This window comes from Coenobita brevimanus, chromosome 101 (assembly GCF_032717465.1).
Source record: "Coenobita brevimanus isolate Jiangsu-jjx chromosome 101, ASM3271746v2, whole genome shotgun sequence".
Taxonomy (NCBI): Eukaryota; Metazoa; Arthropoda; class Malacostraca; order Decapoda; family Coenobitidae; genus Coenobita; species Coenobita brevimanus.
Window position 1 is genome coordinate 42,284,946 of NC_137054.1, and position 26,047 is coordinate 42,310,992.

At 41.7% G+C, this 26,047-nt stretch overlaps 1 protein-coding gene across 1 annotated transcript in view; it reads left to right on the top strand.

Annotated features, from left to right (window-relative positions):
* Positions 1 to 26,047, top strand: part of LOC145414913 (mannose-6-phosphate isomerase-like) — a 273,834-nt gene that overhangs the window by 89,622 nt on the left and 158,165 nt on the right. The window contains exon 4 of the mRNA XM_080284329.1: positions 2,087 to 2,251. Coding sequence (XP_080140455.1) covers positions 2,087 to 2,251 — 165 coding nt within the window. The remainder of the gene's footprint in view (positions 1 to 2,086; positions 2,252 to 26,047) is intronic.

Genomic DNA, 26,047 nt, shown 5'->3' on the forward strand with positions numbered 1-26,047 from the left:
CTGCCTACATCAAGAAACCAGTCTTCAAAGTCAAGGATCACCTAGACATGAGAGGCACCCAAATTATCGCTGCAGCCTCCACAAACCCACACCATCCACTACACTGCATGGCAGCACACCCACACACACCAGGGAACATCAAAACAACACCCAGCACACGATATCATACACAAATACTGTCATCTCTCCCCCCTCGCCCGCCTCCGACCAGCTTGCAGAAGCATATCCATGCTCAAATCACTCGCCACTCCATTCAGTCACTTAAAGACAACACACAGCTGCACGCCCGGCCTCCTGACATCCACCCTTCCGAATCTCTTACTACTCTGCAAACAATTTACAAGCTCAATTGTGTCCTCTGCTGCCCAGCATGGGCTCTGCAAACAATTTACAAGCTCAGTGGTGTCCTCTGCTCCCCATCATGGGGTCCTACCCTGTATAGGAGGCCTGTTTAGAAAGTATCCAACCTTAGGCTCTAAAAAAAAATAAATAGATAGCTAACCTTTTGAGCTAGGACACTAATCCCCCTCAAAGTAGGCCCCTTCTGACTTGACACACATAGCCTAGCATTCTTTCCACTGCCTGAATTATTTTTCAAAGTTGGCTTTTGGTATCTCCTGCAGGTGTTCCATTGCACTCATCATGATGTCTTCTCTCGTCTCAAATCAGGAGCCCTTCAGCAGAGTTTTGAGCTTGGGGAATAACCAAAAGCTGCTCGGAGCCATGTCTGGTCAGTAGGGAGCCTGCCAGATCTGTGGGATGTTGTGCATGGCCAAAAATTCCTGAATCAGTTGAGAAGAATGGGCAGGGGCATTGTCATAGTGCAGTTTCCAACTTGCTGCTTTCCAAAGATCTGGTCTCTTTCGCTGAACTGTGTAATGAAGACAGCGGATAATGTCGAGGTAGTAATGTTCGTTGACAGTCTGACTTTTTGGTGCGTATTCATGATGAACAACATCTTGATAGTTGAAAAAAACTGTCAACCTGTGAGTGCCTTTCACTTTGCTGCAGACCTGTCGTGCTTTTTTTTGGTTGAGGCGACCCTCCAGGCTTCCACTGGGACAACTGTGCTTTGGTTTCTGGGTCGTATCTGTACACCCAAGTCTCATCTCCAGTGATAACAGTCTTCAGAAATTCTGGATCATTGATTTGTACACTCCTACATGTCTTGACCAATATTCATCCAAAGAGAAGAGATCACGATGAAGGTGACAAAGCACCTGCAGGAGATACTGAAAACCGAATGTGAAAAATGTTTCAGGCAGTGGAAAGCATGCTGGGCTACTTGCGTCAAGTCAGAAGGGGCCTTTGAGGGGGATTAGTGTCCTAGCTCAACAGGTTAGCCATTTATTTTTTTAGAGCCTAAGGTCAGATACTTTCTGAACAGACCTCAAATGACAGAACCACACAATACAACTAGGCACAATAAATCATCACAGAAACATTACCTGACCTTCTTCAAGAACATCTCACCACCAAACACTTGTACACTAACAGTGAATTAACACCTTGAGACCCACTTCACACGCAGGGCAGTATAACACCTCAGTCAGAACACTGTACTACAAATTTCTCCCCAGACATTCATCCATTGGAGGTTTCATTAAATAGTGCTGATTGAGTTCAGGCAGGTAAGCTAAGGGCAGAACACCACCCAGCCATCCTGAGCTAGCACATAATTTACCACTGCACAGCACATAATACGCTAAAATGTAAACATAACGTCAACAGTGAATGGAACCTGTGAATTAATCCCATAGGGCATGGGGAGGCATTGCTTACCTGCAATCAACGGGTCTGCTTGGTCAAGCAGACCAGCCTAGAGCAGCAGCTACAACAGCTTAAACTTTCTAACCAGTTTGAATCTTTCCATTCACAGTTGCATCACATTGTGCATTATCTCCTCTTTCAACAACCATCACTTAGCTCTTATGCATATTTGCTTTCAAAGTGAAATCCATAATTGCCAAAAGTATTGTACATTTGTTACCAAATGCTTTCTTAATTTTCTGTCAAACAGCTAATTTTTGTTCGACGTATTTCATGCCACTCCAAAAATCCAGCTTAAAATTTCTTGAACTAACAGAGCTTCCTGAGCTGAAGGAGGTGGTTGGAGAAGAAGCTGCTACAAATTTCACAGAGAACCCTGGAGAGGAAACCCTGAAGAAGTGTTTTTCCAATATGATGCAGGCCTCCCCAGAAACCATTTCCTCAGCACTGACACAGCTGCTTGAGCGCTTCTCAAAAATGGGTATGGCACAGTAATTTTTTAGAACTGGATTTGGAATGGAAAGAAAGTAGGTGCATCCTGCATATTTTCATCAGTTATTGCTTATTTATCCATCATCAGTATATTATATAATTTATATGCTAACAGTATGGTAGTTTTACTTGCTCATTCTGTGTTGGCTTAATTTCATCCCATTCTTTGTGGTAGGTGGGGGCACTCACCATCCACTCACTTGATGTAGTGCCTCTTTGGGTGTCTGCCCTTACCTCCCTTCCTTCCTTCCTTCCTCTTCTCTCTTTCTTTCTTCATTCTTTCCTCTTCCTTCTGCTGTCGGGTTACTTTACACTCCCTCTTCTGTCTTTCTTTCCTTCATTCTTTCCTCTACCTTCTGCCTATGGGTGACTCTACACCGAGTGACAAGCCAAATGGTTTCCTGTACACCAGGAAACCATTTACTACTGTGGGTGGTAACCACATAACCAAATTGTGGCACCTGGTGGTTTAGTGAGTAATTAAGGTGCTTCAGTCAGATTGAGCCAGTGCAGGTTGATATCCAAGGGGTGGTTGGGGTTTATTGCTCACATAATGCTTCTCAGGGATGAGTGAAGCTGGTCACTCTCATCTTAAATGTCAGGACCAACTTGCCCAGCCCCTGGCTTCTATGCTCCTCATGGGGCAGCATAAGATTGGATGATGGATGGATGGATCTTTCACTTACCCTAGCATAGAATTACATTAAGTTCCCTTGTATATAGCATAAAACTGGCAAGGAGGTTCCGTTAGTTGATGTACTGACGATAGCTATGTAATACCCACCCCAATTCCCTCAAGAGGGGTCAAACCCCCTACAAAACTCTGTGACTGTATTGTTCAGCTGCTCAGACATAGAAAAACATCCTTGATTACTTTAATAAGCGTGATGAAATATCCTTGTGCTGGTGAACGAGCTGGCATCAGTCAGAGAGACAGGAGCCAGCCAGTCTGGCATTGCAGTGCCAATGAACATGTTGTACAGAAAACAGAAACACACACACGTACATTAACATATTTCACTAAAGTCCTGACATAAAAGATGATGTGACACAGATGTATATAGCAGTCCGTGGAGCAGTGTATTATTTGATTTTGTAGTGAGAAGCGCCAGTCTTTGCAGCACTTGTTTACAGCCAAGAGCAAAAGTTAACTGGCAGTTTTCTCCCAGCATTGAGCACTGTCTTTCATATTTCTCATTCTTTTTCAAACAGCTGAATATTCTCCTCCTTTCCAAACAACAGGATATTCAGCATTCTTATACAAAATCCTCGTATTCAAGATGGTAATATCGTCTCCTGAGAATCCTGTCTTGGATGAGAAACATCTTAGACCAGCACGAGACCTTATGGAAAAGATCAGTATTGTCACAAAATCTTCTAAAGTGTCCCTAAAAACGTCAACCTAGACCTCTTTTCGCACCAAAATAAATTCCCTCACCTTGAAAGTGTGTGTTTCTGAGCTTGTTATCTCCAGCTTTGCAGCTCAGTTATCTCCAGCTTAGTAGCCTGAGGTAGATGGCATTGCTTCAAGGGGTTAGCAGATGGTGTCCCATAAGGGGAGGCAATAACCTAGGAGCAAACGCTGAGTGCAACATATGGTAAGAGTGTCCACAACGCTTTGTGAAACAAAAGCAAGCCCTGCCTGTTCATCAGGTGACCAGATGCCAATATTTTATAGGACAACTTGTCAACCACGTCACTCTCCTGGGGGTGGGAACCGTGTTGGACTGGGTGAGACCATCATAGCTGTATGCTCCTCAGATATGGGCCATCATGAACCGTTAGTTCCGTATTAAACGTATGCAACCGTATTACAGCAATATATTGGATTATTATTTATGGTCTCCATCTTGGACGCAAAACATCCTGGACAAACCTGTCTTGGATGTGAGGGTACTGTGCTGTCTTGTGTAATTAATATTGCTATGACAAAAGCAGTTTATGTAACACCAGCCATAGACCCAGCTGGTCATGACATTTAGGTTTTGTTCCTGGTTGTACATATACGAATGACCTGACAGCGCTCAGCTCAGTAATTGTTGCCATATGTTGACATTTTTCCCAGTAACAAAACTTTTATACTATGGGGGACTTGTGAAGCTGCCTACTGCTAGAGGCCATCATCGTTAACAGCTTATTTGCCCTGAGTACATATTAAATTACCATGATATTTCTTTGTTGATGTGAGAACCTTTGTGGCAAAATACTATCATACATAGTTGAAGTATTGAGAAAGCTTTGTAGCAAAAATGTAACAGGGGAGAATAATTTACTCTCACTGTTTTATTTCCCCGAAAACAAAGCCCGATTTTAAAACCTGGCACTTATGTACTTCTTTTCGTCATTTTTAATGAAGCTGTTACAAAGCTGAGTGAATTCTTGCCTCCTGAAATGTTTTGTTTGTGTCAGTCTCTCTTTTGGGGGAAAATTAATGAGGATGTATTAGATTATTGTACATCAGCCATCTGAGCTTAGAGACAGTCCCCATTCCAAGATTTGATATGACTTATTTGAAAGTGGTGGTAGCGCATTTTCCTGGGGGGATAAATCATGATCAAATCTTGGAATGGGGACTGTCTCTGAGCTTGGATGGCTGATGTAGAATTTCCGCCAAGAGAGAGACTGACACAAACAAAACAAGTGTGTGGCTAAAACTACAGCATATATTGAACATTTCAGAAGGTAAGATTTAACTCAGTTTTGTAGCAACTTCATAAAAAATGACAAAAAGAAATGTATAAGTGCCAGGTTTTCAAAATTCAGGCTTCATTTTGGGGGAAATAAAACAACGAGAGCAGTGTATTCTCCTCTGTTATATTATGTTATGAAGCTTTTTCAGTACTTCAGTAGTGTATGATGGTATTTACCACACAGGTTCTAACATCAACAGAAAAAAAACTATTGTAATTCTCGGGACAGAGAAGCTGTTAACAGTGAGAGACGTCTGGTGGCAGACGATCCCCAGAAGTCCCCCATTGTCATGATCATTTAAACACTTCATCACTGCTTTGGTGACAATACAGTAGAATGTATGCAAATTCATTTGTTCATTAGAGAACAGATATTAAAAGTATAAGCTTCTAAAACTGTTACTTCTGTGACAATATTTACCTTAATTATGAGGAGGATGTTAACAGAAACATATTGTTGAGATGTTGTATGCTAATGACTTAGTGTTGACTGCAGAGAATGAAAGAAAGGCAGAGGAAATTTTTAGTATGTGAAGAGAAGGGATGGGGCATAAGGGTTTGAGATTAAACATGGATAAAACAAAAATGATGATATCTAGGGTTGGTGGCGGCACTTTCAAAGCAGAGGGAGAGTGGTCATCTGCAGTTTGACACTAAGGTGTGGGAAGTAACTCTATCTTGTGCAGTACTTGTGATAAATGAGTGCATAGGAGAAGTATTAGAGGTAGGCTTTTTTTTTTTTTTTTTTTTAACAGAACAGAGGAAGGAAAAACAAATGAATAAAAAAAAAATAATCCATACACCAGATTACTGGTGTCCTCTGTTCATATAATATCTGTAACAATTAGACTTGAACAGTTGTGGGTTGAAATTTGGAGGGAAACAACTCTGGGGAAGCGAGTTCCAGAGAGATGCAGTTCGGGGAATGAAAGAATTCTGATAGGCAGAAGTTCTGCAATATGGCTGAGTGACATCCCAGTCATGAGCGCTACCAGTTGCCCGTGTAGCACGAGGGAAGGCATGGAGAGGTGGCACCATGGACACAACTTCGTCTGAGCATTCGCCAAAAAAATATCTGTAAAATAATGCAAGGGAGGCAACATTCCTTCTTACTTGCAGGGGAGGTAGTTTATATGTAATGGCAGGGTTGTTAATGATTCTAACAGCTTTGTTCTGAATTTTGTCTAGTTGTCTTAATGCAACCTCTCCACAACCATTCCACAAAGGTGAGCAATATTCAAGCTGAGAGCGCACATGACTCTTATAAATTATAGCTAACTGCTTATCAGCGAAGAAGTTACGGACTCTGTACAATAATCCAAGTTTCTTTGAGGCGGTTTTAGCAAGTGATCTGACATGAGAGGTCCAGCTGAGGGCACTGTTAAGTGAGACGCCAAGAATTTCAATACTTTTGGAGATGGGAATATTAGTAGCACTGAAGGTAATGTACGAATCCGGCAATATCTGTCTATTAGTAAACTGTATATATTTAGTTTTACTAGCATTAAATGAGACAAGGTTGTTTTGTCCCCTTTCACTGATTGTAGATAGATCTTGATTTATGGAGATGGCTGTACTGAGTTGAAAGGTGGAGATATTAGACTTTGTAAATGGATGTCTAGTGTGAATGAACTATGTAGTGTTGAGTCATCTGCATATGAGTGAATGGGATTGTGGGTGACAGATAAGAGATCATTAATATGAACCAGAAATAGGGTTGGCCCCAGAACTGATCCCTGTGGCACGCCGGCATTAATTGAGTGGAAATTGGAATATATATCATCTACTTTTACTCTTATTTTCCTGTCACTAAGATATGAAGAAATCAAAGGAACAAAAGACGTCAGTCCATAGCTGCCAAATAATGCTAATTTGGTGTGTGTGTGTGTGGTGTGTAGCAGAGAGCATGTACAGATTGACAGGTGAGAAAGGACTGAGCTTGCTGGAGAGTTGAGTGTGTGGATTTTTTTTTATGTGGGGAACAAGTTATGCATTGTGCCGGAGATGGGGTCCAAGCCAGCTCTGTGGCTAAACTAAAGAGTGGTTGAAGGAGGTTCAGGGAGCTGTTGCCACTCCTAACATTGAGAGGTCTCTCCCACTGTGCAAAAGGAACCACGTATGCAGCATGTGTTACAAGTATAATGCAGTACAGTAGTGAGAACTGAGCAGAAAAGAAAGAGCGTATTCGTAGGCTCAAGCGAAATAGTCCAGAAGTACATCCCACAGCACAAAGAAGCAGAAGAGAAAATAAAGAAATGGTTTAATACAGAATGTAAAAAATGAAAAGAAAAAAGGCATTTGTTGTGGAATAGATACAGAAGACACAATAGTGAAAGGGCATATAACAACTATAAACAGGCAAGAAACGATTATACACTCAACCCCCTGCTATCGCGCCTAATTGGTCACAGGAAACGCGTGTGATAGCTGAATACGCGATAGCTGAACTGAACAATCAATGGGAAAATTTCTAATTGGTTTTTCGGTGGCCCATTTTTCTAACTTTTAACCACTTTATGCCTACGATTTCCTGCCAATCTCTCCTCCAACATGAAATAAAGCATTATTATATTAATAACAACAGTTTAATGAATAAATAAACAACATAAAAGGCCATCAAACATTTATAAGGATTAAGGCTTGGGTGGTTTGATGGGTTCCGAGGTTTGGGAGTGACTTAATTGCCGCCAGATCTCTTTAGCTGTCTCCATGATTTCTTAGTGTCCACAGCTAAAGGGGGTATCACACGGTACATCGTATCAGGAATGGTCGAGGAAGATTTAAGTGGAACAAAACTTGCACGCTATCACACACGTTCCTCATACTGTTGCCAGAGCCCCGTCTCAGTTGTAAACACGTGATTACTTTATCGACATCACAGTTTTCTCGGCATAGGAAATATTAACTCTTTATAAGGGTTTCAAAACGATTAATATTTATTCTAATATACAGTATTAATAAGTATTCAGTGTTAGGCTAAATTTCAATGCTGTAGTATGATATATTCTTTCGAGTCGAATGGGTTTTGTTCACACTGTTTTGCCCGTCATATCCTCGGCAGGAATCCGTGCATTCCAAATGCCCGTGGTATCGTTGGAAATTTTACCACGTTACCGTTCCAATTAACCATCGTATCCTCGGCAAACCTTGTATGAAGTGCCGTGTGAATAAGTTTTGCTTAGCCTGTATTGTTGGATGCAAGATTTTCTCAAAAAAAGGAAAATGAGAACAGTACTAAGGGGAAATTACTCATCATGGAGAGAAGTGACTCGTGGAGTTCCACAGGGCTCAGTGCTGGCATGAATTATGTTTTTAGAGTATATAAATGATACAGACAGTAACATTGGAAATGAAAGCTATCTAAATATGTTTGCTGATGATGCAAAAATACCAAGGAGAATTACTAACACAGACTCATGTAAAGAACTACAAGAAGAATTAAATAAACTTCATGAGTGGAGAATACATGGCAAATGGAATTCAGTGTGGACAAGTGTCATGTAATCAAGTTTGGTGATAGTGGAAAAAGACCTGATTGGGATCATAAGTTAGGAAGCAAAACCCTGCACACATCAGAAAAAGAGACGCACCTAGGTTTGATTATCAGTAACAGACTATCTCCGGCTGACCACATCAGTGAGAAGGTACGGAACATGTATACACTGCTTGTAAATATGAGAATAGCATTCACATGCATAAATGAAGACATGCTAAGAAAGATAATAACATCATTCGTCAGACCAACCCTAGAGTATGCGTCAGTAGTCTGGAGTCCTCATCTCAAAAAACACATAGACAAGATTGAAAAAGTTCAAAGGGCCGCTACAAGATGGGTACCAAGCCAAAGGGACCTAAGCTACGAAGAAGGACTAGAAAAACTGAATCTACCTACACTACAGGAGAGAAGGAAAAGAGGAGACATGTTTACGCTATACAAATGCATATCAGAGAAGGAGAAAGTAGACATAAATGATTACATAACCTATGGGGATACATCAGCAAGAGGACACTGGGAGAAAATGCATAAAAAGAGAGGCAATAAAGACGTAAGGAAATTTAGTTTCCCAAATAGGGCAATTGATCAATGGAATGCACTACTGAATGAAAAAGTGTATGCCAAAACAGTTCATAAATTCAAGGATATGTACAATAAAAATGGTTTAAGACCTGGGACAGTACAAGCTTGACTCATTCCTGTAAAGATACAGTTAGGTAAGAACAATTAGGTAAGAACAGAATGATGATGAATATGTGGATGTGTAGTGGGTCCTTGAACATGAGGCTTGGGGGTGGAGGGGAGGGTTACGATCAAATGAAGAGTTAAAAATAAGGATGGAACATGAATGTATGGGTGCTGTGATGAGGAGGGATAGACTGAGATGGTTTGTGCAAGTTGAGAGGATTTATGATGACGAGTGGGTGCAGAAGGTGAGAGGTGTGAAGGCTGAGGGTAGGGTTGCAAGAGGCAGACCAGAAAAGATCTTAGATGAGGTTGTGGAATATGGCCTTGGGAATAAGGGACTGATGAGAGAGACTACCAGAGATAGAGAAGCGTTGAGAGCCACCGTTAGGTAACCAAGGCCGACGAATGCAAATGTTGCGGCATTCATATGTGATATGATACGATATGATGAGTCCGACGAGTGTTATTGTATACCTACATAAGGAGAAGGTTGATGCCCTGGAAACAGAAAGTTATCAGGGCACAAAACTTTTGGACCAGAAAATGCAAGTAATTGAGACAGCCCTGGAAGGCATGATAAGGAAACAGTTGAATACTGATGAGATGCAGTTTGAGTTTATGCGAGGCATAGGGGCCACTGATCCAATGTCTGTTGTCCAGCAGCTTCGGAAAAAATATACAGGAAGAATGAGGGAGCTGTATATTGCTTTTGTTGATTTGGAGAAGGCTTGTCACAGAGTTCCTAGGGAGGTGATGAAGTGGACAATGAGAAAGCTTAGGGTCGAGAAGTGGCTGGTTAAAATGGTTATGGCATTGCACCCTGACAAAAGTGAATGAAGATGTGAGTGATGAGTTTTCTGTGAATGTTGGCATGCATCAGGGGTTACTCTTGAACTTGTTAATGTTTATCATGGTGCGTGAAGCACTTTCATGCGACTTCAGAAATAGACTCCCATAGGAGATGTACGCTGATGAATTGGTGTAGATTGGGGGAGGCGGTGGCTTAATCAGTAGAGGTGGCCATCAGCCCTATTGGACCCAGGTTCAAATCCCTGCTGGGGCAGGGAACAGTTTAAGGATTTGAATTTCCTAAGATCAGACTTTACTGATCTACCAGAAGACCCACCGACGTTGTAAAAATACCCCTGCTAATACCAATACACCAGTCCTGTATGAGACAGCCCTAGAATGTATTCAGAATGGACGGTGGGTGTTAGCGCCAAAATGGTGACATGTAGAAGTGTATGGTATGCAGGAGGACATACTGGGCCTTGGGAGCAGGCTGTGAAGCCTTTGCTCAAACTTTAAAAAAAAAAAAAAAAAAAAAAAAAAAAAAGCAGAGAATGAAAGGGAGGCAGGGAAAAGATTTAGGAAATAGAGAATGCTATGGGGCACAAGAGCTTGAGATTAAATGTAGGTAAAACAAAGGTGATGGTATCTAGGGTTGGTAGCAGTACTGTCAAAAAAGAGAGAATGACTGTGTGCAGTTTGCCACAAGGGTGTGAGACGTACTGTAGAGTAATCCCTTTAAGACCTGGACCCCTAAGTCCTGGACACCCCAAGTCCAGGACATTTTGGGTTTGGGTCCTTTGACACACACAAAAAAAAAAAAAAAAAAAAAAAAAGTCGACATGTGTTCATCCCTGCTTTAAGTTTTCCGTGCGGTGATGAACAGCTGTGTTTTGGCCCGTAGTAGAGCGCCCCTGCATCCTCCCCTCCCCAGTTCCCGCCTACCTACCGTCATGACTGAACGCTTGTCGTCATGGCCGTGCCACATGCTCGTTTTTGTGAATAAACAGTGAATAAATTGCAATACCTTGCCAGTAGAACACATGAGAATTTAGAGTGTTGTAAAATTAGAATTCAGAGTGCAAAGGATTAAGTGCAGAGCCCAACACTGGCATGGTGCAAGTAAGAACAGAATATGCAGTGTTAAACAGTTATAATTAAATGCAGCACAACACTGGATTACTGTATATGCTTCAAGAGCACTTTCACCACTGTCAGAGCCTTAGAGGAGATGGGTTAATCTTCTTGACAGCCACAGATGTGTCATAAGTACCATGTACACTGCTAAATATTTTCCGTACTCCTGATTTCTCGTTCTATGGTTCCTTTTCTTTTATTTCATGGTTTCTATCCCTTATTTTTGTGCATAGGATCTTAAATATGTGCTGTGCATGTCCGGTAGGGAGTTATTTAGGTGACTTCAAAATGTTAGGTTGGGTTGGGGTCTATAAGTACCTGTCCGGGGACATTTTTCCCAAATCCCGAACAAAATCAAGTCCTGGACATGCCTTTGGCTTTATTACGTCGGATCTTGGAGGGATTGCTGTAATTCCACCTTGTGCAGTGTTTGTGATAAGTGGGTGCATAAGAGATGGAGTGGTATTAGAGGCGGACTGTGAGATAATGCTGATTTCATGTGTGCGATGTGTTGAGGAGAGCATGTGCAGATTGACAGGCATGATAGGATTGATCTTGCTGATGAGTCCTTTTTAGTGTGTTGAAGTGGGAGATATGTTATGTCCTGGAGGTGGGGCTGGAGCTAGCTCTGTGGCTAGAGTGAGGAATGGATGGAAGAAGTTCAAAAAGCTGTTGCCCCTCTTGACATTGATAGGGCTGTCCCTTCATGCTAAAGGATCTTAGTACAGTATGTGGAATGTGTAAGGAGTGTATTGGATGAGACCTGGACAGTAAGGGAAGAGGATATTCACAGACTCAGATGTACAAAAATGACAATGATTAGATACATGTGTAGTGTGTCCTTGAATGCAAGGCCTGGGGGGGGGGGGCCAGGTTTACAATGGAAGAGTTTAAGAGGAAGGATGGGACTGGAGTGTATTGGTGTTGTGATGTGGAGAGATTGATTGTGATGGTTTGGGCATGTGGAGAGGATGAGGGACGACAGTTAGATGCAGAAAGTGAGAAGTGTGCACGCTGGGGGTTGGGTTGCGAGAGGCAAACAGAAAAAGACCTGGGATGAGCTCATACAGTGACTTCGGGGATAAGGAAATCAATATGCATGCGGCCAGAGATCATGAAATGTGGAGAGCTGCCATTAGATGACCGAGGCTGGTGCATGCAAGCACAGGGGAACCTTTATAAATGAAATAAAATTATATATATTTATATATATATATATATTTATATATATATATATATATATATATATATATATATATATATATATATATATGTATGATGAAAATATATATATATATATATATATATATATATATATATATATATATATATATATATATATATATGTACACTCAATCCTTGAGTACCGCGGGCAATAGGGACTGGACAAGGACCGTGGTACCCAAATCCGCGTCACTCAGACAATATTTTTAAATGTATAATGGTACAATGTGTTCTGGCAACTTTCCAAAACTCTCACTTTTACCCCTTCTTACCACCTAACCCCACGTAAATTACCCCCACTTGCACCCACCATCAGGTAAAACATTGAAAGAGATATAACTGTTGTAATTAAAAACATCAATGGTATTAAAAATAGCATTAACAAAAATAAAAGTTGGGATGGGTACCCTTTTGTTGATACGTAGCTCCCCGGTATTTTCCTCCCACCTCCCAACCCCAGTGTTTTTGTCAAAGTTTCGCCTTCTCTCATATCATGTGGCTTGACCTTAGGCCATATGGTTAGACAAAAATTTATGGGTCTGGCAGTTTTAGAGTACGAAATAGAACGAAAATTTGTGCTAACAAGAAAAAATTACTTTAATCCGTGTGTTCTTGTGAGTTAGCGTTCAGTTTCACATTTTTCGTTTGATATCGCGTTTTCCAACGCATTTCTGATAAACTAAACATATGGCTAAACTGCTCAATCAGTTCGAAATGTGTTGGGAAGAGTGATACCGAACGAAGAGTAATGTGTTGGGAAGAGCGATACCGAACGAAGAATGTGAAACGGAACGCTAACTCAGGAGAACACATGGATGAAAGAGTACCTTTTTTCTGGTTTGCAAACATTTTCGCTCCATTTTGTTCCCTAAAACAGCCAGACCCGTAAATTTTAGTCTAACTATACAACCTAACGTCTCTCCCGAAGGCCACATGATACGAGAAGGTGAAACTTTGACAACAACTTTGGGGTTGGGGGGCGGGAGTAAAATACCGTGGAGCTACGTATCAACAAAAGGGTACTCAGTGGAGGTGGTGTTGACCCAGTCCAACTTCTGTTTTTGTTAATGCCATTTTTAATACCACTGATGTTTTTAATTACAACAGTTATATCTCTTTCAGTGTTTTACCTGATGGTGCGTATAGGTGGAGGTAAATACATGGGGTAAGATGGTGAAATGGGGTAAAAGTGAGAGTTTGCTTTCTCTGACGCTCCACATAATGCCCTATAAGCTTCTCAGTCAGTTTCAGGACAACATATAAACCTTCACAGCTGCCAGGATTGCATCACTTCCTACGCACGATCTTTATCTTCTCCCTGTCCTTCCAAATCGTTATGATGGTGCTTTCTTTTATGCTATGGTTTTTCTTTTTTTCTTTTGCCATTTTGGTATTTGTACGCTTAAAGCAGTGGAAGAACCTTACCAATTCAGTTCATATTCCTCCAGTTTGTTTTCTGTATTTTTCTGACTATTTTCAGGGTGGTAAATTACCTTTTCCTGCTGAAAAATTTCCCACTTTTTATCATCACACTCCTTAAGCCATAACATGATTGTCTTGATGTACTCAAAGGTGATTTTCGTCTCCCAACTTCCCAACTGGATGCTACGTTAGGTTAGGTTAAATTATAAGGTATAGTTAAGCTAGGTTAGGTCAAGTTTAAACACTTAGGTTAGGACAGGCCCTAATTTCGCCGTAACCCTGATGTGTCAAACAAGTTGACAGCGGAATACAACTTAAAACGACGGGGGAAACAGATTTAGTATGAAACGTTTATTTACCTCCCAGAAGTAATCCGACAAACATAAGACTGTCAGGAAGAAGAACGAAGAATGTGAAACTGAATGCTCACTTACACGAGCAGAAGTATTTTGTGTGTGTGTGTGTGTGTGTGTGTGTGTGTGTGTGTGTGTGTGTGTGTGTGTGATTAGCAAACATTTTCGCTCAGTTTCGTCTCCTAAAACTCGAAACCCATATGACTGTGAGGTAGAGTCTGTGAGACGCGAGAAAGGACTTGATAGCCGTATGCTCAGTCGGTCCTAAATGTGTTAGGAAGCACGAAACCGAACGAAAAATGTGGAACTGAACACTAACAAGAACACATAGACGAAAGTGTTTTTTTCTAATTAGCAAACATTTTCGTTCCATTTCGTCCCCTAAAACTTCGAAACCCATTATGAGTGTGGGGTGGAACTAGGTGAAGCATGAGAAAGGATTGATAACAGTATGCTCAGTTAGTTGGAAGTGTTGGGAAGCATTAAATCGAACGAAGAATGTGGAACTGAACGCTACGATAACACATGGACGAAAGAGTAACATTTCCTCTAATTAGCAAACATTTTCGTTCCATTTCGTTCCTTAACCCCTTAAACGCGGATCATCTCGTTTGTGACGCTCGGCAAAAAGGACATAACGGCGGATCGTCGCATTTGTGATTCTAGTAAATTTTGAATAACCGCGGGCAAGCAGGCTCCAGCTGGTATTGTCTATCAGTACCACCACCCTTTAGCTACAACTAGCATACTTTACCTTTGTACTACTGACCTCAGTTGTTGCCAAGTATCGCGTTTTCCCTCCGTCCCCCCCCCCCCACCACGGCCCCTGCCAGCCTGGCTGTGATACATGGCAGCGCTCTGAGCGCTCAGAACTGTAAATCTGCGCTCCCCTCTCACAAGCAGTTTATGCTAATAGGAAACACTTGTTTCCCCAGTTGTAACACTAGCTTTTTTTCTCACGGTTTGCCCCTGTTTAGCGTCAGTTTACTGCAGGCTTTCAAAGTGACATTATGGCAAGTTCTAGCTCTTCCCATTCAGTGCAAGCAGCCGACAGGAACGAGAATAAAGTGGCAGGCGTAAAGCAGAATAAAAAGCGCGCTGTGGTGATCTTATGGGAAGTAATATGATTGAAAATAATGTAGTATACATGTTTTTAGCTGTGAAAATGGAAATGTTTGTTGAGTGACGGGAAGACCGCCGCCACGGTGCATGTCAGCCGTACGCTTCATTGATTTTAGCCATATTTTCAGTGCTTATTGTACAAATACGGATTCCAAACTACCTTTACGTTGTAGTATAAAGTTTACTGTGACAGAATGAGGCTGTGGGAGAGGGGAAACTGTGTTGCTGGAGGTGTGAAAGTGAAGATTGGTTACCCAACTTTGCAAGTCTCCACAAGTCCTTGGGTAGTCCACGAAGGCTCAACACCTGTCTCTGGAGAAAGCTGAATGTAAGTACTATCTGCCATACCAAGTATAATGTTCTAGGGTTAATCGCTGATTTTTGGCTAATATTTTCCTACAGGTACTCAGACCGCGATACAACCCCGCCATTCAGGGGAGATGGACTGTTCACGGCCGCGTTTAAGGGGTTAAAACTGCAAAATCCATGATAATTGTGGGTAAGAACTAGATGAGGCATGAGAAAGGACTGATAACCATATGCCCAGTTGGTCCAAAATGTGTTGGGAAGCATGAAATCAAACGAAGAATGTGGAACTGAACTGTAACTTACGAGAACGCAAGGATTTTTTTTTTTTTTTTTTTTCTGATTAGCATACATTGTCGTTCCATTTTGTCCCCTGAAATTCCCGAAACCCATAAATTTCGCCAAACCGTTCGGCCCTGAGTTTGCCCAGAAAACATATTTCCATTCTGTATGCGTATTCATAAAAACCACCAGGAACCCTCAGCCAGGAACAACGCTTGCCCATTCGTTTCAAAACTAACCATAGGTTTTTCACGAAAATATGCCCACTGTGCTTCCCAGGCAAAATTTCAGGAACCTAACCTACCCTAACCTATCCCATCTCACTAGGGCTGTTTGGTTGAGGTGGCTGGCTGTGGTACTGAGATAAATACCCATACAGAATGGAAATATGTGCCCAGGAAATGTACCCAGAGGTTAGAGGGTGACGTCATAGCGCGCGGCTTTCAAATTTCGTCCCCAGGCCAGCTGACTTCCCGCGTGAGCTCGAGTTTTTCCGCGTGTTGACATGACTTGTCTCATTATGCTGACCGCGTTAGAACAAAAACGTGTTACTCAACCACGTGTTACTTAAGGATTGAGTATATATATATATATATATATATATATATATATATATATATACACAAGTATTTATATATACAGTATATATAGTGGGTAATTATCGCGCTCCAATTGGATTGAGCTGGTGAAGGTTTATATCCAAGGGGTGGTTGGGGTTGATTGCTCATGCAATGCAATCCAGAGATGAATGAGGCTGGTCACTCTTGTCTTAAATGTCAGGACCAACTGCCTAGCCCCAGGCTCCTATGCTCCTCATGGGGCAATGTAGGATTGGATGATGGCTGGCTGGATATATATATATATATATATATATATATACACTCAACCCTCGGCTATCACGGGTTCCGCTATAGCGTATCTCGCTATCACGCCTATATAAAAAACTACCCAAATACCTTTATCACGCACTAAATGCCCGCTATCGTGCACCGGAAATGCTCGAAATTTTCAAGAAGGCCGGGCTCCTGTGCTCCGCCCAGCCAACAAAAGCTTCATTCCGTGATTGGTCGTGTGACGTCAGCGCCAACCAAGCGCTGATTGGCCGCCCGACTGAGTCTCCTGCCCGCCAAACCATTCAAGTTCGCACCCTCAGACCGTGAACAGTGACAGCAAGAACAATAACCTTTTTTATGATATGACCATGGCCAACGTACCCCCTCCCTCTCCCACTACCATCACCCAACATAATGCTGCGGCACCTGGCAGGGAAATAAAGAAAAGGAAGAACCTAAGTTATGCAGATAAACTGGAAATGTGAAACTTATAGACAATGGAGAGACCAAGCGAAGTGTGGGGAAGAAATATAACATCAGTGAATCAACTGTGAGGGGTATTTATAAGAATCATGATCACATCATAAAACATGCTCATTTTTGGACTATTGTACTGTATGTTAATATGTGGTACAAAATGGGTATCTTAGGGGTAAAGATTGAGGTCATGGCACCAATTAGAATTATTTCCATAAGTTCTTCAATTCGGCTATCACGGTTTCGGCTATAGCGCAGCCATAGCAGGACCAATTGGGAGTGATAGCCGAGGGGTTGAGTGTATATATATATATATATATATAATATATATATATATATATATATATATATATATATATATATATACAGTATATATATATATACATATATATATATATATATATATATATATATATATATATATATATATATATATATATATATATACACTATATGATTAGGTGGATGTGCAGTGCGTCCCTGCGTCCAAGGCCTGGAGGGGCTGGGTTTACAATGGAAGAGTTGAGAGGTAGGATGGGACTGGAGTGTATTGGTGTTGTGATGAGGAGAGGTAGATTGAAGTGGTTTGGACATGTGGAGAGGATGGGGGATGATAATTGGGTGAGGAAGGTGAGAAGTGTTAATATTGGGGGTGGTGTTATGAGGGGTAGACCGAGAAAGACATGGGACGAGGTCATTAAGAGTGACCTTAGGGTTAACCCCTTAACCGCGGGGCGTCACTTTCGTGACGCTTGGGAGCAAGGGATCATACCGCGGGGCATCGCTTTTGTGATTCTGTGTTATTTTGAATTCACCCGGGCTTCCAAGTGGGGGCTTGTATCATCTATCAGTACTGCCAATGTCCAACACTAGTCAGCACTCCTAATCTCATCTGTACTCCCATCCATTGTTGACAATTTAGCCATTTCTCCCCGTTCTTGACTCCCCTCCCTACCCCCCCTCCATTACCCTATCCTCTCCCCTGCCCGGCCGTGCTACGCTAAGCAAATCTTCCCTGGAATTTTTCACTGATTTCATCCATTGAAATAAGCCCTATGTCTTATTCTTATACCAAATAATATATACAAGAAAGAAATAAGGTAAGTGAGAGTGCCATACACCTGGAATTGGCTAATTATCACCTGACAACACCTCACGTGCACTCGTTCGCTAATTTTCGCTGTTTTTTTCCCCTTGAAATATGCCGTATAATCTATTTTCGTAATAAATATACATGTAAGGAGGGAAGGGAGAAGCCTAAGTGATATTTACATTCACCTGGAACTACCTAATTTATAACGTATTGTCTAGATTTCCTGCCAATCATTTCAGTGCTAGACATAGCTTTTTCAAGAGCTAACATTGGTAGCTCTGAATATCTCCTAAGTAGGCCTCTAATCTATTTTCGTAATAAATATACATGTAAGGAGGGAAGGGAGAAGCCTAAGTGATATTTACATTCACCTGGAACTACCTAATTTATAATGTATTGTCTAGATTTCCTGCTAGTCATTTCAGTGCTAGACATAGCTGTTTCAAGAGCTAACATTGGTAGCTCTGAATAACCCCTAAGTAGGCCTCCACCCCGGCCCTCCGTTTTCAGTTTACTCTCATCTTCCGAAGTGAGGGTACGTATGTTTCTTCTTGCTGACTTCAAGGCCTTTTTCACCCCCATGCAAAGGGCCCTGTGACCTTTACCCCCTACTAAACCTCGTGTGGAAAGAGGTAAAGGGCTGACAATTGATAAAAGAGTGACTACGATCTTTCTATTGAGTAAAACAGTGCAAGTGGAATTGTAAATAATGTGTAAATAATGTGTAAACAGCAAGTGAAAGTAATGAATGTAAATATACGTGAACAATGGAAAACAGTTTTATAAGTTACTTCAAGTGACTGTGCATAACACAGTGTAAATAAAATAGAAATGTAAATAACGTAAATAAAATAGAGAATGTAAATAGAAATGTAAATGAGTAGTATTATAAGAATACGAGTATATACCCTAGGAGTAATGAAAGTGAAAGTTTCACTCTAGCATATCTGAATGCTATGAGTTATGAGAGTGAAGATGAAAGTGACATTCACTCTCAATGCTAGTATACAGGACGAGAAAGTGAATGCTATGTATTTTACTGAAAGAAATTGAATCCCTACAGTGACAATAAACTAATACTACTGAAGGAAACTTATGGATAAAGACTGTAGATATATATAAGCGTTATATAGTAATAGAAATATAAAGTGTGAGGGGTTTTATGAATAATAAATGACAGAGTACCAAGAGCGAACTAGTGCCAGTGCGACAATCAGACGCGCTCGTAATTTCCATTGCTTTCACAGTGTTTTTTTTTTTTGAGTATGGATCCCAAAATACTTGAAAATTGTAGAATAGTGTTTATAGTGTTTGTATCTGGCTGTGGTAATCATATTACGGGTTGTCGGGAAGTGTAAAGTGGAGACTTCGTTACCCTACTTCAGAGGTCTCCACAAGTCCTACGGTAACCGACGAAGGCTCAACAATCATTCCAGGAGAAAGCTGAAGGTATGTGCCATAAGCATATGTAATTTTATTATTCTAGGACTAATAACTGATTTTTGGCAAATATTTTTTGAGAGTCTGTCGGAGCCCAAATAACCCCGCGGGAAACGCAAGTCATTGGTAAACAAGCCCTCGGTGTACGGGTTAAGGGACTGAACAGGGAGGCTGCAATGGATCGTGCAGCATGGAGAGCCGCCATTAGGTGACCAAGGCCGACACATGCAAGCATGTTGGAGGCTTTAAAAACGAAAACGATATATATATATATATATATATATATATATATATATATATATATATATATATATACAGAAATCCCTCCAGTATCCGATGTAATAGAGCCAAAGGCATGTCCGGATAGTGATCCTGTCCGGATATTGGGCCCCAGCCTCCTGGACTTGTACTTATGGACCCTAACTCAGAAAAACACCTATACAACTCCCTCTGGACATGCATTGCACCTATTTAAGACCGAAATCACACCAATAAGGGAGATAAAAGACTGAAATAAATGCAAAAGAACCATAAAATGAGGTTTTAGAGGTGAGTTTATTCAATATTAAACATTCTGGGTACTTACAAGTCCCTGGCTCCTGGACTGGTTTGAACTGCCAGTTTGCAGTCCACAGTTAATCCTCTGCACTCTAAATTCTAATTTCTTAACACTGCACAACACTGTAAATTCCTGTGTGTTCTATTGGCGAGGTATTGCAGTTTAATCACTGTTTATTCACAAAAACAAGCACCTATGGCCTGAACTGCTATGAGCATCTGCTCTCGATCGGAGTTAGGCTGTGACTGTTGATGATGGCGGGGTAACAGAGTTGCCAGATTGCAACGGCCACATTACCAATCTCCTCAACTATCATTACCAAATTTAACTTTTCATTACCAAATTCATAAAGCTAGCATTTATTCTTCTCTAATTATATATACAAGTTGAAATACATGTAATCACTCTCCTTATAATTAACACCATGTTCATTATTTTCATGCTATGTAGGGTAGCAGATTAATCAGAGAGAGCAAACAATCCAATCTCTCCATCCTCTGTATCCTCATACATGTGAAAAATCCATTTGGTAATGCATTATTCTGATTCATTACCAAACGAATTTTTCATTACCAAATTGGCCCACACTTGGTGATGAAAAATACCAAATGGCAACCCTGACAGGGGAGGGGGGAGGGGGGAGGAAGGAAGGGGTGAAGGGACCATGGTGTAACAGCTGTTCGGCGCCAGGCGGCAATTTCAAATTACGGGTGGGAAAAAAGTCAGATTTTTTTCAAATTTTTTGCGGTTTTTGGCCCATTTTGGGAATATTGGATCTGAGGACGATTATGTCCAGTTAGTGGGGATGTTCGGATATTGGGCGTTTGGATATTAGAGGGATTACTGTGTATATATATATATATATATATATATATACATACAGTAATCTTCTCAATATCCGATATCATACAGCCAAAGGCATGCCCGGGAAGTGGGTTTGTCCAGATACTGGGACCCTGCTTCCTGTACTGGTGCTTATGGACCCTAACCCTGCCTAACTTTGAAAGCCACCTAATTAAGTCCCAACTGGACATGCATAGCACCTATTAAAGACCCTATTCACACAAATAAGGGACATATAGCATGAAATAAATGAAAAGGATCCAGAGAATGAGGAATTAGAAGTGAGTATGAAAAATATTTAGCAGTGTACAAGATACTTACAGCATGTCTGTGGCTGCCTCCTCTAAGGCTCTGGCAGTGGTGAAAATGCTCTTGAAACACGTACAGTAATCCAGTGTTGTGCCACACTTAATTCTTTGCACTGTGAATTATAATTGTTTAATACTGCACATTTTGTTCTTAATTGCACCATGCCAGTTTCAACTGCCAGTTTGCACTCCACACTTAATCCTTTGCACTCAGAATTCTAATTTCTGAATACTGAACAACACTGTAAATTCCCATGTGGTATTGCAGTTTATTATGGCGAGGTATTACAGTTTATTCACTGTTTATTCACAGAAACGAGCACTTGCAGTTTCCATTACGATGAGCATCTACTCACGCTGGTAGTTAGGCGATAACTGGCGAGGGGAGGAATGTCTGTGCATAGACACAACTGTTCGGCACTGTGCGCCAAGTTCAAATTATGGGTGGGAAAAAATTCGTTTTTTTTTTTTTTTTTTTTTTTTTTTTTTTTTTTTTGTTCCAAAGGCCCAGGCCCAAAATGTCCAGTTATTGGGTGTCGGGATAATGAAAGGATTACCATATAAATATATAAATATATATATAGATTGATAGATAGATAGATATATACAGACAGACAGACACACACACACACACACACACACACACACACACACACACACACACACACACACACACACACAGGGAGTCATCCAAGGCAGACGTCCGTCATCGGCGCTCCGTACTGAAACAACACGGCCAGTGGCATTATCTAAATTAGTATCTTTGTATGAGTCAAGCTCTGTACCAGGTTAGACTAAATGATTTTTCATTATTAAAAGGAAAAAAATAATAAGTTTAAACAAGACTTGTTCAAACAAAAGAAAGAAGAACCAAGAGTTAAAAATGCGCTGAGTCAGCTGGGTTTGTTTAGACTACAGCAACACGGGGAAAGTGTACATACTCTGTAAGTACATACTCTGTTCTTTTAGTATTGCAAAATGGATACATACTTCAGTAAAACAAATTTGGAAAGGAAAAGGAGGTAGGGGGGTTTCAAGAATACTCCTCCAGTATCCCTGCTTGTCGTACGAGGCGACTAAAAGGGTTGGTGGTGGGTTAGTGCCCCACCCCGTAAAAAGAACTAACTAAAAAAGCGAATAAAGCGCCTCGGACCCGGACGGACCATACGTTGACGACTAAGAAACGGACAAAGGACATTCTGAGGGTGGGAACATGGAATGTGAGAGGAGTGAATGATGAAGTGAAAGAGAGAGAGATTGTCCAGGTGCTTGAGGATGCAAAAGTGGATATATGTGGATTGACTGAAACTAAATGGCAAGGTGAAAGGATGAGAGAATGGGAATATGGTGTAGGTATATGTGCGGGAGTCAGTGAGAATGAGAGGGCAAGAGAGGGAGTATGTCTGATGATAAGCAAGAAGTGGAAGGAGAATATAAGAGAGTATGGAACAGTGGGTGCAAGGATTGTATGGGTGAGGATGAAAGTAGGTATACAAGCATGGGCGATTGTATGTGTGTATGCTCCAACAGAGGATCGAGTGGCAAGAGTGAAAGATGAGTTTTGGGCAAGAGCAGAAGCATGTATGGACAAGTTTGAGAGGAGCGAGAGAGTGCTATTGATTGGAGACATGAATGGCAAAGTTGGGAATGTACAAGTGGATGAAGTGGTTGGTCAGTGGGGTGTGCCAGCTGAAGTAGATGGGAATGGTAGTGCTTTGGTGGACATCTGTGCTGGTAAGGGGTTGGCAATAGCCAACACCTACTTTCGTCATAAGATGATCCACCGGTATACATGGAGAGTCATGAGGAGGATGGATGGTGAACTTGTTGAACGAAAGGCAATGATAGACTACGTGTGTGTGGATGAGCGAATGAGAAGACAAGTGTTGGATGCAAGAGTGTGGCGAGGGTGGGGGAATGGAGTCTCGGACCATCACTTAGTGATGGCCAAGGTAGAGCTGCAAAGAAAGTGGTTGAGGAGACAAAGGGGAAGACAGGAGGAAGCAGCACCTGTGAGAAGAGTGGAGAAATTGCAAGATAGTGAGAAAATGACAGAGTATAAGAGCATAGTGGAAGAAAGATTGGGAAGGTATGAGCTATAGCAGATGGAGGAGTGGAAGACGTGTGTAAGATATTCACGGAGGAGATAGGCGCAGCCTGTGAGGCGGTTTGTGGAGTGAGGAGGAGATGCAAGGGTGTGCAAGGGACAGCATGGTGGAATGATGAGGTGAAGCGAGCTGTGGAACAAAAGAAGAAGGCATATGGTGAATGGTTGGCGAGTAGAGGTAGGGGAGAAGATGAGAGAGAGAAGAGAGAGGTATATGTGAGCAGGAGAGGGGAGGTTAAGAGACTGGTGAAGGACAGTAAGAAGAAAGTGGATGAAGAGTTTGGGAGGAATCTGAGTGTGAAATGGAGGGAGAGTAAGAAATTGTTTTGGAAGGAGGTAAAGAAAGTAAGGCAGTGTGAAAGGGGAAATAGTAGGGGAGTGAAAGATAGGAATAATAGATTGTTGGTGGAGAAGAGAGAGAAATTGAGGAGATGGAAGGAGCACTTTGAGGATTTGTTGAATGTAGAGAGTGAGAGCAGTATGAGTATAAGTGGTTGGGGAATGGCTGGGAGAAGAAGAGATGAGAGGAGGGAGGAAGAGATCAGTAGGTCGGAAGTAGTGGAAACGATGAAGAAGATTAAGCTGGGAAAGGCCCCAGTAATTGGTGGAGTGTGTGGTGAAATGCTTAGGTATGGGGGTGAGATTGTTGTGGAGTGGATATGGAAGTTGTGTAGATTGGCTTGGGAAGAGGGAAGAGTTCCAGAGGACTGGAAATCAGGTATAATTGTTCCTCTGTACAAAGGAAAAGGGGAGAGAGAAGTATGTGGTAACCATAGGGGTATTTGCCTTCTTAGTGTGACTGGTAAAATATATAGTAGAATACTCATTGATAGGGTTAGGCATATGACAGAGGAGCTAGTTGGAGAAGAACAAGGGGGATTTAGGAAGGGAAAAGGGTGTGTAGATCAGATATTTGTTCTAAGATGTTTAGTGGAGAAGTATCTAGAGAAGGGAAGGAAAGTGTATGCTGCCTTCATGGACTTGGAGAAAGCTTATGACAGAATAGATAGGCAAGGTATGTGGAAGGTATTAAGAATATATGGAGTGGAGGGGAAATTGTTGAGTTCTGTGAAGAGTATGCACGAGGGAGCTAGGGCTACGGTGCGAGTGGATGGTGAGCTGAGTGAGTTCTTTGATCTCAATGTGGGACTGAAACAGGGGTGTGATGTCTCCATGGCTGTTTAATATATATATGGATGGGGTTGTAAAGGAGGTGCAAGGTAGGGCAGTGGATGTGGGGGTGGCCCTAATGAATGAGGGTGAGATTTGGAAGCTTCCGGTGTTGCTGTTTGCTGATGATACAGTATTGTTGAGTGAAGATGAATGGGAGTTGCAAGGTTTGGTGAATGAATTTGGGACAGTGTGTAGGAGGAGGAAGCTGAAAGTTAATGTAAACAAAAGTAAAGTTATGGTGTTTGAGAGGAATGAAGTCACAGAGTGTGCAGTGAGGTTGGATGGTGAGGATATGGAGAATGTGAGTGCATTCAAGTACTTGGGTAGTGTGATGAGTAAGGATGGAACTTTGGGGGATGAAGTACGTGAAAGGGTACAGCAGGGAAGAAAGGTTGTTGGTACACTGAAAGCATTGATGAGAAATTGGGAGGTGAGTATGGAAGTTAAGAAGTCACTGCATGATGGCATTGTGATCCCTACCCTGACGTATGGAAGCGAGGCGTGGACCTTGCAAGAGGGGAACAAGTCAAGAGTGAGAGCAGTGGAAATGAGTTACTTGAGAGGAGCATGTGGAGTGACGTGGAGGGACAGGTTGACGAATGAAGAAGTGAAGGAACGTTGTGGGGTAGATGTGGATGTGGTTGAAAAGATTAGGAGAAATACACTGAGGTGGTTTGGACATGTGGAGAGAATGGAGAATGAAAGACTGACTAAGAGGGTGTATGTAGGTGAGGTGGAGGGAGGGAGAGGGAGGTGTAGACCAAGGATGAGGTGGAGGGATGGCGTTGAGAGGTATATGAGGGTGGGGGGGGGTGAGTTGGGGGGAGGGTAGTCAAATGGTGGGTGACAGAGTGACTTGGAGGCGTTTTGTCTGCGGCCACCCTTTGCGGGATTAGGGCGTCGGGCTATAGATAGATAGATGATTTCTACCAAGAACTGGTTGAAGTGGAGACTTACAATAGACTGGTTGAACGTGTACACAAACTAGAAATGGCTTTCAAAAATGAAATTGATGAAATAAAGAAGCAAATGCACTTGCAAAAGGAAGAGACAGAAAAACTAGGAAGGGAGGCCAATAAGAAAGACACAACCATCAGTGAACTAACAGTGGAATTGAGTACGCTTAGGAAGAAAGTGAGTGAAATGGCAAGTACAGTAGTCAATCACGAGAATGGAAGAGTTCAAAAATGACACAGAGACAATTAGGCAAGTAAGCAGTCTTATGGACCAGAGCAGTGATATTGAGGAGAAGATAACACAGGTGAACTAGGCTGTGCAAAGCTACAAAAATGATGTAGAAACCACGTATGCTGAAATGGTGAAAGTAAATAAAGACTTAGAAACAAGGGTGGAGGAAAAAAGCATTAAAAAGGAAGTGAAAAGAATAATCCAAAACAATCCAAAGTTAGTCAGAGATTCAGTACAGATAAACAAATCTATAGTA